Source organism: Capricornis sumatraensis, chromosome 8 (genome assembly GCF_032405125.1).
Source record: "Capricornis sumatraensis isolate serow.1 chromosome 8, serow.2, whole genome shotgun sequence".
Taxonomy (NCBI): Eukaryota; Metazoa; Chordata; class Mammalia; order Artiodactyla; family Bovidae; genus Capricornis; species Capricornis sumatraensis.
Window position 1 is genome coordinate 394,432 of NC_091076.1, and position 10,958 is coordinate 405,389.

The following is a 10,958-nucleotide window of genomic DNA, read 5'->3' on the forward strand; positions in this document are numbered from 1 at the left end:
GCAGCAGCCAGTCTGCGTCCGGATTCCGGAGGCCGGTTAGCGTCCAGGTGCGCCGCGCCGAGTTCCGGGGCCTTCGCGGCGCAGGGCGCGGCCCTGGGCTGCGACTCCGACAGAGGGGCGCGAGCCGGGCCGGCGAGGGGGCCGCGCCGCACCTGCACCCGCTGCGAGCTGGTACCGCGGCCTCGCCGCGAGCGCGGGGCCGCGCGGTAGCAGGGAGGGGCCGCCCGCGCCGGGTGCGGCGGGTCTCCGGTGCCGAGGGCTGCGCGCAGACGCCCCGCGGGAGGGGCTGTGCCCTTCAAGCCGGGTGGCCCGCTCTGGTTAATGATTTGCTTGGTTCCGGGAGTGGGGCCGGCCGAGAGCAGGCTGGGAAGTGGGGCAGCCTCCGAGCGCTGCGGGAGGGCCCTCTGGTTCCCTCTCTGGGGGGGGGGGGCACTGGCCTTTGCTGCCCCACCCCCAGGAATGTGCGGCCTCCGTGTGGGGCTGCGCACCAGATGCCGAGGGGCAGCAGTCCCGAGACAGTTCCGGGGTGCGGGGCAGGCCTGAGGAGGAAGAGCCGGTCAAGCTGAGTTGGGGCCAGGCGGGGCCTAACCCCGTGGCCCTCGCCCTCGCTGCAGGACAGGCATGCTCTCAGGACTGGCGGCCATGGAGCTGAAGGTGTGGGTGGACGGCATCCAGCGCGTGGTTTGTGGGGTTTCAGAGCAGACCACCTGTCAAGAAGTGGTCATTGCACTAGCCCAAGCCATAGGTGAGTTCCTGAGCACAGATCGGCCCAGCAGGTGCGCTTGCGGTGGGGCCTGGCCTCCGGGCCCCATCTGGACCCCAGGAGGGTGGGGCTGCTGCTGGTTCCTCTTGCCTTCCCCCAGCTGCTCGAGCCAGATGGACTGAAGGTAAGGGATGTGGGCTGACTGACCCCTCTCCCCAACTCCAGGCCAGACGGGCCGCTTTGTGCTCGTGCAGCGCCTCAGAGAGAAGGAGCGGCAGCTGCTACCCCAGGAATGTCCTGTGGGCGCCCAAGCGACCTGCGGACAGTTTGCCAGTGATGTCCAGTTTGTCCTGAGGCGGACGGGACCCAGCCTCGCTGGGAGGCCCTCCTCGGACAGCTGCCCTCCCCCTGAGCGCTGCCCTATCCGAGCCAGCCTTCCCCCAAAGCCTCGACCAGCACTGGACCGTGAGCCCTGCAAACCACTGACCTTCAGCCTGGGGTGCTCTGGGCAGGCCCCCAGCCCTGTGCCACCCGAGCCTCTGGCTCCCGTAGTGCCTGTGCCAGGCTGCTGTGCAGACCTGCAGGGTCTGGAGCAGAGGGTGCTCAGGAACGCAGCAGAGCTGGGCCAGGAGGCCTTCTGGGAGCAGGAGCTGCGGCGGGAGCAGGCCCGGGAGCGCGAGGCACAGGCCCGCCTGCAGGCGCTGAGCGCAGCTACAGCTGAGCATGCGGCTAGACTGCAGGCCCTGGACGCCCAGGCCCGTGCCCTGGAGGCCAAGTTACATCTGGCTGCAGAGGCCCCTAGGCCCTCCTCACCCACAGCGTCTGTGGCTGAACGCCTGCGCCAGGACCTGGCCACCCAGGAGCGGCAAAGCATGGAGGTGCAGGGCAGTCTCGCCCTGGTGGGCCGGGCTCTGGAGGCTGCCGAACACGCCCTGCAGGTGAGCCCGTATCCCCAGCGTCGGTCTCAAAATCAGAATCAGAGCCTGAGGGTCCCGTGTGCCCTAGGCCCAGGCCCAGGAGCTGGAGGAGCTGAACCGGGAGCTGCGCCAGTGCAACCTGCAGCAGTTCATCCAGCAGACGGGCGCTGCGCTGCCCCCGCCCCCACGGCCGGACGGGGACCCCACCGGCACTCAGGTCAGAGCAGTTCTGGAGGAGGCCAGGTCAGTGGGGGGCCCGCCCAGCCCCAAGCTGACTTGCTTTTCCCACAGGACCTGCCTCCAACCAGAGAAGAGCCTCTCACGGGAGGCCCCCGGAGTCCGGCCGTTGTGTCCAGCCTGAGCCCAGAGAGTATGTCTGTCTCCCCCCTCTGGAAGGATGAGGTCCTCCAGTGACCCCCTTCAGCCCTCTCAAGTCTGTGTCCTCCCCACAGTTGCCCCCATGAGGCAGAACTCCTTGAGGTAGCAGCTCTCACCTCAGAGTGGACGTCCGCAGACAAGGGTAGCCTAGCCTGGATGACAGAGGCGAGCCCGTGGTCACAGAGGACTCCTTCCCCCATGCAGTGGGAAGCCCTGGAACCTGGAGCCTGAGACGGGACACCTTGGAGCCCTAGGCCTGCTGCAGGGGGCACGGGAGGGCTGAAGACTCTTGCCCTAGTCCTTGTCGAATCTGCCAAGACCCTGCAGAAGCTAGGGGCATGGCCAGCCCTGAGATCATATCCCCCAAAGGCCACAGCTCTTTGTTGGGGACAGGAGGTGCACAGACCCTGTGTTCAACCTATGGGTATGTGCTTGCATGTGGGAGGTATCTTTGCCCACATCCGTGTGTACACTGGGTCCCTACCCCGACATTAAAACCTCAATAAACGGTCTCCCATGGCTTAAGCGTGTCTTGAGACTGCACTGGGCAGGGTCTGCAGGGTCTCTGAGTAGCCGCTGAGCTGCCGGGGGCTAGCCACAGTTAAGGGTCCCGAAACGGAAGTCTCCCAGGGACCCCTGGTTATTTAATCCAAAGCTGGAGCTGTATCCACCCTCCCTTGGGGAGTGGCCTCTCCTTGTTGGGGGCAGGGTAGCTTCTCTCCTTGGCAGCCTGGGGTTGGATGGTCTGGGAGGCTGAAGTAGCCTCGACACTGACCTGGGTTTCTGTCTAGGCCCCTCCCTTGCCTGACTTCCCTGTCTGGTCTGCTCCCCGCCAGCAGCAAGAAGCACTGCGCCCTCTGGGGTGGCTCCTGGATATGAGGATTCAAGGACACACCAGACCCGTCCATCAGGTTTCCTGAGCCTGAGAGCTTGCGGGGGCAGGCCCCGGACTCCTGGGTCTGCCAGGCCCCAGGAGCTTTGCTGGCCCCTGGAGGGTGTGCCGCCCTGCCTTCCAACACCCCTCCTCCTCTTCCCCAGCCGGGCATGAAGCTTGAGCCGCATGCCTGCAGCCTTGAAATTGGGGCAGGGCGAGGTCTGAACCACAGCCCTGGCTCTGGAGTGGGCCACCAGCGCCCAGCTCTGAGAGTTGCAGTTGGGAGAGGCGAGCTCTGCGCCAACAAGAACCTGGGGGGCTCTGAGACCTGGGTGTAGCTACGCGCGTTGAGGAAGAGGACGGGACAGCCTAGATCACAGGCGTCTTCCTGCTTAGTGTGGGAGTGGGCAACTTTGGGGAAGACTCACCCTTCTCCTGGGGTGGCCCCTGAGCCGGGCCTGGTGTTCCCTGATTCTTTGGGGCAGACTGCAGGGGACGTGAAGTACTGAGTACAAGGAGACCACCAAGTGCCTGGCTCGTGGGAAGAACCAGGAGCAGGCCCTTCCTACCCGAGCTGGAGGAGGGTCGGGAGTGGCTGTACAGGCCTGGGGATGAAAAGGCTCTGGCTCCAGTTTCCTCTTTGGAGCCCCCAACCCATTCCCATGCCTGTCCACACTCCTGCCTGACCTGTGACTCTCCTTCGGGTCAAGCACAGGCCATACAAGGTGCAGTCCTGAACGCATGGGCTGCTCAGGCCCCGTGCTGGGTGGGAGGATTGGGGGCTGTCGAGAGGCCTGCTCCCTTCACCTGGATCCCCCACCTGCATCCACAGGGTTGGATGGACCTCCGGGCACAAGCCCTGAGCCTTAGCACCCTTTCACCTCCCAAGCTGAGCACACAGGCCAGCAGGGCACAAGGCCAGGTGCCATCCAGGGACTCCCCTACACACAGGGGGGCAAGGGGAGGACCAGCCTATGCCCTGCCCAGCACCCTGCGTATCCCCAACTCCCCAGAGGACAGCAGGCACAGGCCTGGGTGGGCTTTTGCCCCCTGGTCTGTGTCTGTTTTCAGGGACACCCATTCCTTCTGAAATCACTGCCAGGGATCTGCGCCTGGTCCCAGGCTGCCTCTGGGGACCCTGAGAGCGGTCTCCAGCTTACAGGGGGTTCTTAGGCAGCCCGCCCATTCTGGGGTGGGAAAGGGGCAGAACCTTCTCCAAGTGAACAAAACGCGGCCCCCCTCAAGTTGCCTGAAGTGCTTCAGATCACTAAGCAAATGTTTGAGTTGCTGAAAAGTTTACTTTTGAGTTTTAAACTGTACTTTGAAAACAACGCTGTGAGGTGTGCTGAGGGGAGGAAAGGCCCGTGGTCGTTCAGTCGCTCAGCAGTGTCTGAATCTCTGCGACCCCAGGAACCACAGCAAGCCAGGCTCCTCTGTCCTTCACCATCGCCTGGAGCTTGCTCAAACTCATGTCCATTGAGTCGCTGATGCCATCCAACCATCTTATCCTCTGTGGCCCTCTTCTTTAGCTTCCCTCAAGCCAGGGGAAGGCAGGGCAGGACACTGCCCAGTGTGAGTACAGGGCAGCCCTCCTCGGGGTTGCTCTGAGGCCAGACTGTGTTTTGGGGGAAGGCACCGGTGCCCTGCCTGGCCTCAGATTCCTACTTAACCCTTCAGGGGCTGGTTCACAGAGGGTCTCGGGCCAGTGCCAGCGAATCCACACAGTTGGTTCTCAACCCTAAAGCTGCTGACAGCCTCCCTGCCACCTGCAGAGCCTGGCCTGCCAAGCCTGCTGGGTGTGACCCTCATCACACCATATCAACCGCTGACTAGGGTAGGGTCCCTCCTGAGGGGTGTCCAAGTCCACACAAGGGCCCAACTAAGTGGGGCTCCCCTCCAGACTGCCTGGGAGAGGGGATAGAACCTGCCGCTGTGGCATCCGCAGGCCCAGAGGCTGTTCTGGGACTGCTCCACAACCATAAGACTTTCACGGTGAATTTAGGAACACCCAACAAGGAGGACAGGCCTCCAGGAACCCACACCCCTGGGAGGGCGTGTCTGTGGGCATTAGTGGCCTCACTGACATGGCAGAGGGCACAGGAAAGCCAAATCTGCCACTGTCTTCCTCAAGAAAGTTCCTGGAGGTGGCCCTCAAGAGGCTAGTTCAGGAGGTCCTGTCCTGATGTCCAAGGGTCCGACAAGACACCGGTGTCCGCCCAGGGCTGCCTTCAGCCTGGCGACATCAGGAAGACTGTCCCAGGAGCCCTGCATACCTTGGCATCCTAAGACACACAGGGAGAAGAGAGTTCCCTCCAAGAGGGCGTCTGGTCCGGCCCGAGGCCCCGCATACGAAGGGCAGCAAAGGCCTCTGAATGTCCCGTTTTCCCCACCCGGCCCACTGCTGGGCGCAGACAGGCCCACCTAGTCCGCGCAGCGCCCTGGCCTACCACCCGCCTTGGCACGCTCCCTCTGACCCGACGTGGCCGTCCTCTGCCCCACAGGGTCACAGAGGGGGCGGGGCGGTCGCGCTGCCCAGGGGCAGATCAGCCGCTGTCACACGCACAGTGGGTCCGGAGCAGCGCAGTGTGCGGTGGGCAGTGGCTGCCCTGCGCCTGGAGGGACCGCCGTGCGGGCGGAGGAGTCGTCCCCCACCCACGACCCCCGCCTCCCCTCCCGTCCAACTTGGCGGTCCGAGCCCGCCGCGCCTGCCCGGCCCAAGTTCCCGCCCGCGAGCCTAGGACCCCTCGCGCGTCACCTGCGACCCTGAGCGGGGCCGTCGCCGGCTCTCGGCCCAACTTCGGCGGCGGCCGCGGCCCCCTCGCGCCCCCGCCAGCCCGGAACCCCGCGCCCGGCCCGTATGCAAATGCACAGGCCTCGCAACCAATGGTCGGCCGAGCCGGGCCCGCCCTGCCGGGCCGCAGCCAGTGGACGCGAGCCGGGGACGGGACGCCGCGCCCACCGCCGAGCGGCCCCTCGCGGGCGAGGCCGGCGCGTTCCTTTCCGCACGTCGGCCTCGGGGCGGGGCCGCCACCTGCCGGGCGGGGCTTGCGGCGCTCGGAGGCTGCCAGGCGCGGGGCGGCTCCCCCGCCGGCGGGTGGTACGACCCGAGGCGCTCCCCCGCCTGCCCAGGGTGGAAAGGCCCGGGTGCCTACGCACCCTCCGCCCCCCCCGGTCCCCCGCGAGCTGGGCACTTCCTTGGATCGCCGGGCTTCGGCACGCGTAGCACGGGCGGTGCGCTCGCGACCACCTAGTGCACGCGCCTCCTGCACCCACTCCGGGGCGGTCTGCCTGGCAGGGAGGGGCTCCGGCTCTGCCTGGTTTGTGAACTCTGTCGTCGTGAGGACCCACTGCACGGGGCTCAGGGCCCTGGGCGGCTTGGCCCCGTCCTCTGTTCCGTTCTGTCCGGGCATTGGAAAGGCAGAAGCCAAAGGGAAGGACCGTTTCAGCCCTCCTGGTGGAGCCCCAAGGAGGCAGCCGAGGGAAGCATGGTCCTGGGCCGGGCTCTTTACACTCCCTTCTCAGCCGCTCCGAGGCAGAATCATGGGTCACTGGGATCCCTAGTCAGGCAGAGAGGTGCCCGGTCCCCTTTTGTTCTCCACAGTCCCGTCTGGAGAGTTAGGGCTGGGGTTCCCCTCCAAAGCAAGAGCTCCCCGATATCTCCGCAGCCTCAGCCACCCTGGCTGCCTCCTGCAGCCCTCCTGACCCCAGCTCACCGCCCCACCCCTCGCCCTCTCGAGTTTACAGAGGCCTGGGCTGGACCCACCAGCGGCCACAAACCGGCATGGGCCCCTCCTCCCTCTTCCCACCATCCCGGCCATTTCACTTCTTCCTTCAAATCTGCTGCCCAGGTGGCTAAGTGCAGGGCTCCAGGGAGGTGTCTGACTCTGCCTGGGACCTCAGGAGTATGAAGCCTGAGTATCGGAATTCAAGTGCAGGGTGTAGTTGGGGGTGGCCCCCTGTGGGAGGGGAAGGAGCGAAGAGCCTGATTGGTTCTGTAGGGGGTCTTAAGGCCTGGACTGTGTGGATCTGGAAGGAACCCTTAGGAGCCTGTGGGACCCCTGAGGAGGCCCAAGGCTTTGGGACAGGGCATGATTGGGGACAGGCAGATGGGCAGAGGCTTGGAGGGGAGAAGCCCAGGGTTCCGGGACAGGGACAGGCCGGAAGTCAGGATGACTCCGAGTTCCTGCCTCACCCTGCTGGTCTGACTCCCAGCCGGGTCCCTTCCAGTCCTGCTGGCTCCAAACGCACCCCTTACTACCCTCTGCAGTAGGTTGAACGGTGTTCCCTCAAAAAAAAAAAAGATACCTTACTCCAAATGCCTAGACCTGGGGATTGTTACCCTGCTTGGAAAAAGGGACCTCCCGGCTTGATGAGGTCATCCCAGGTTAGGTCATCCCAGGTTTTCTGAGTGGCCCGTATATCCAAGGCCGAGTGCGCTTTGAAAAGACAGAACAGTGCAGACACACGGAGGAAGGTGACAGGGAGACTGAGGCAGACGCTGCCCTTAGCCGAGGAGGCCTGAAGCACCAGAACCCAGAAGCGGCAAGGATGGGCTCTCTCAACAGGTTTCAGAGAAAGCGCAGGTGTCAACCTAGATTTTGGACTTCTGGCACTCGGGACTGAGAGAGAAAAAACTTGTGCCCTAGGACACTGATACCCCCGCCTTCCTATGTCAGGGATCATAGCCCTGCCTGTCTCTTCCCCCCAGCTCTGGCCCTGTGTGTTCCTGCAGGCTTGATGGCAGGGGAAAGGGCTGGCCCGGGCTGGACAGAACCAAGGCAGCTCCTTGTCCAGCTCCGCCCTCCTGCAGGCATGAAGAGAGCAGCGTGTATCCCATGTCTGGGCCTGCCTGGGCCTTGGAGGAGCAGGAGCAGGGTGTGCCAGTGAACACCAAGAAACCAATGAGGGCTGCAGGGTACAGGTTTCTTGACGGGCACAGGGACAATGCTGATGGCCGGGGAGGCGTCCACTTGTGTGTGAGTTATGCGTATCGGCGTGGAATACGGTACGCCAGCAGGTGGAGGTACAGACGTGTGCCTCTGGGCAGTTTCATGGGGACACATCTCACGTGTGAGCAGAGGCTGGCATGGCTGGGTGGGCTGTACGCTACCCAAAGGTGCCTGCTGAGGACCTGTTCACATCTCATCACGGGTGCGTGTGTTTATTATGGATGACAATTTTCCAGCAGCCTCAACAGCACATGCGGATGAGGGTGGAGGGGCTGGTCCCATTCCAAGGGGGCTCTAAGATGGCCACAGCTGCTTGTCCAACTCCTTCCCTGGAGCTTTAGTAGCATGGTCCCACCCCCATTTGGGACCCTCTGGTGGGCGGTGGTCTTCGGCAAGTAGGTGTGTGTAGAAGGGCCCACACTTGCCAAGAGTAAGCTAAGGAGGAGGGGAGGTGTCCGATGCAGGACATTTACTTTGCTGGCCCCCATCCAAGGTTCTGTTCCTGTACTCACCCATCCGGCCCTCAAGATCGCTATTTTATAGGCAAAGAGGCACAGAGGGGTTGAGAAACTCTCCCAAGGTCGTGCCGTCCATACTTAAGCAGAGAGCCAAAGTATCCTGGGGCTTCCCTGGTGGCTCAGTGGTAAAGCATCCTCCTGCCAAGGCAGGGGTCATGGGTTCAGTTCCTAGCCTGGGGAGATCCTGTGCCGAGGGCCAACGAGGTTTGTGCACCCAGTACTGAGTCTGTGCACTAGAGTCCAGGAGCCACAGCTGCTGAAGCCGGAACGCTCCGGAGTCTGCTCTCCAAGAGACGCCGCTGCAGAGAAAAGCTTGCACACCACAGCAAGGAGCAGCCCCACTCACCGCAACTAGTGTTATGCCCGAAGTCCGAGTCCCCAAAACTGAGAGAATAAGACATCCACAGCAATGCAAACGCAGAAGGGGGTTTATTGCTAGCTCGAGCTAGGGCTCAGGTCTCATCCAGCGCAGTGGAGTCTTGACGAGAGCCCTGAGCTCTGAATCACATCTATTTTTATACAGACGGTGCTTTGTTTCTGTAACAGCATAGCTGATCAGCTAAACCGTAGGCACCCACGGGACTTTTAAACCTCGCATCCCTATCCGGATTGGCGTGGGCAGGGTTTTCCTGATTGGCTCAGGCGGGGCTACGGGGATTTTTTTCTGATTGGTCGAGCTACACTGCCTGCGGGAGTTCCCAGTGCCTCAGCTTTCCTAGAGACTAAAACTCAGACCTTAGCCTGCCCCTTAGAGCCTGTCTTGGCTCCAGTTTGGTCCTAACAGAGAAAGCCCACCTGCAGCAACAAAGAACCCGCGCGACCATATTTAAAGTGACACACACACACACACACAGCCCCACCCCCACCTCTCCAGGTTGCCAGAGCACTGGATCTGAGCTGTGCATCACACAGCAAATACCCACAGGCTATCTGTTTTGCATACGGTAATGTATATGTTTCAAAGCTACTCTCCCAGTTAGTCCCACCCTGTCCTTCCCCCACTGGTGTCCACGAGTCTGTGACGTCTGTCTCCTTTGCTGCCCTGAAGACAGGTTCATCAGTACCATCTTTCTATATAGTCCATGTATATGCATTAATATATGATATTTATCTTTCTCTTTCTGGCTTACTTTGTTCTGCATAACAGGCTCTAGGTTCATCCACCTCATTAGTACTGACTCAGATGCATTCCTTTCAAGGCTGAGTAATATTCCACTGTATACGTAAGGACCACTTTTTTATCCACTCATCTGTAAATGGATATCTAGGTTGCTTCCATGTCCTAGCCTCCTAAATAGCGTTGGAAGAACACTGGGGTACATGTGTCTTTTCCAGTTATGGTTTCCTCAGGGTATATGCCCAGTAGTGGGGCTGTTGCGTCAGATGGTAGTTTTATTCCTGGTTTGTAAAGGAATCTCCACGCTTCTCCCCAGTGGCAGTGTCAATTTACCTTCCCACCAGCAGTGCAAGAGGCTTCCCTTTTTTCCACACCCTTCCCAGCACTTATTTTTCGCAGATTTCCTGACGAGAGCCATTCTGACCCCTGCGAGGTGATACTCCTTTGTAGCTCTGATGTGCGATGTTGAGCGTCTTTTATCCCCTAGGTTCTGTCTTCATAACCTACCAGAAGGGGCTCGCTTCCGGCACCTTCGCTTCCCCCAAAGATGTAGAGCCTACATCTTTGTGGTCCCTGAGGGTTGCAGGGTTACTGAAGTGGCCTTACTGGTCCGCGGCCCGCCCCAGCCGGTCCACTCAATTCACCCGCCGCCGCCGCCGCCGCCCGGGGCTCTCAGAAGCCAGCGTCTGCCCCCCACCCAGCCGGCGGGGCTCCCCGCTTCCGGGGTCCTGGCAGCTTCCCGCGCTCTCGCCACCGCTGCCCCTTCCGCAAGCACCTCTCGGCCAGGTCCCTCCTCACCCACTAACTACCACCGGCGAGTCCTCCTGGCTCCCGAGTCCGGGACTCGGCTCTCCTGTCGGAGCACGAATCCGTTTCTCACACACCGAGCGGCGCTCCGTCCACGTGGTTCACTGTTTACTGTGTGCGGCCCCGGCGGGACTCTGGGCTGGGGGCTCGTTCCTGCCCAGCACCTGGCGGAGCCCGCGCACAGGGTCCGCAAGTGTTCGCTGGCGTGAACGGACGGCGCAAAGCTGTTGGGCCGGGGGTGCCGCCAGGCTGACCCGGCGAGCTCTCCTCGGCTCGCGCTCTCGGGGTCTGAGAGACGGGGGTCGGGTGGGGTGAGGGCGCGGGGGCGGAGCCGCCGCGCGGGGCGGGGCCCGGGCTGGGGGCGGGGCCCTAGGTGTGCCTGGCGTCCGCTCCCATTCGCCCTGGGCGGTGAGCAAGGATTGGACTGTACCACCTTCCAGATGGGGGAGTACCTCTCGGAACAGCCCACAGGCGGGGGCTTAGACTCTTCAAGTTCTCCCAGTAAACTAGTCTTTCTGGACGACAACAACGTATTAAATGGTGTTTCCAAGGCCTCGAGATGCCTGAGCTCAGGTAGAGGCGCCCTCCTCTACCTCAGGCGTTTCCTCCCCTCCCTCGTCCCAATGGTGCCCACCAACAGGCGGGGCGGGAAAGCCCCGGAAGCCGGCTCCATGTACTTCCGGGTCAAGGAGCGC

At 62.4% G+C, this 10,958-nt stretch overlaps 1 protein-coding gene across 1 annotated transcript; it reads left to right on the plus strand.

Moving 5' to 3' along the window:
- RASSF7 (Ras association domain family member 7) lies at nt 1–2,473 on the plus strand. Its single transcript, XM_068978035.1, has 6 exons — nt 1–47; nt 615–745; nt 929–1,641; nt 1,709–1,837; nt 1,912–1,990; nt 2,073–2,473. Exons 2-6 carry the CDS (start codon nt 622–624, stop codon nt 2,102–2,104), a joined length of 1,077 nt encoding a protein of 358 aa, XP_068834136.1. The 5' UTR covers nt 1–47; nt 615–621; the 3' UTR covers nt 2,105–2,473.
- Nucleotides 2,474–10,958: the final 8,485 nt, after the last annotated feature.

What these genes read in the sequence shown, in the direction of transcription:
- RASSF7 (XM_068978035.1), top strand. Translation starts at nt 622, where the DNA reads ATGCTCTCAGGACTGGCGGCCATGGAGCTGAAGGTGTGGGTGGACGGC. An exon ending in CTGCCGAACACGCCCTGCAG is followed by an intron (nt 1,642 to 1,708) that starts GTGAGCCCGTAT and finishes CGTGTGCCCTAG; the next exon opens with GCCCAGGCCCAGGAGCTGGA. An exon ending in GGGACCCCACCGGCACTCAG is followed by an intron (nt 1,838 to 1,911) that starts GTCAGAGCAGTT and finishes CTTTTCCCACAG; the next exon opens with GACCTGCCTCCAACCAGAGA.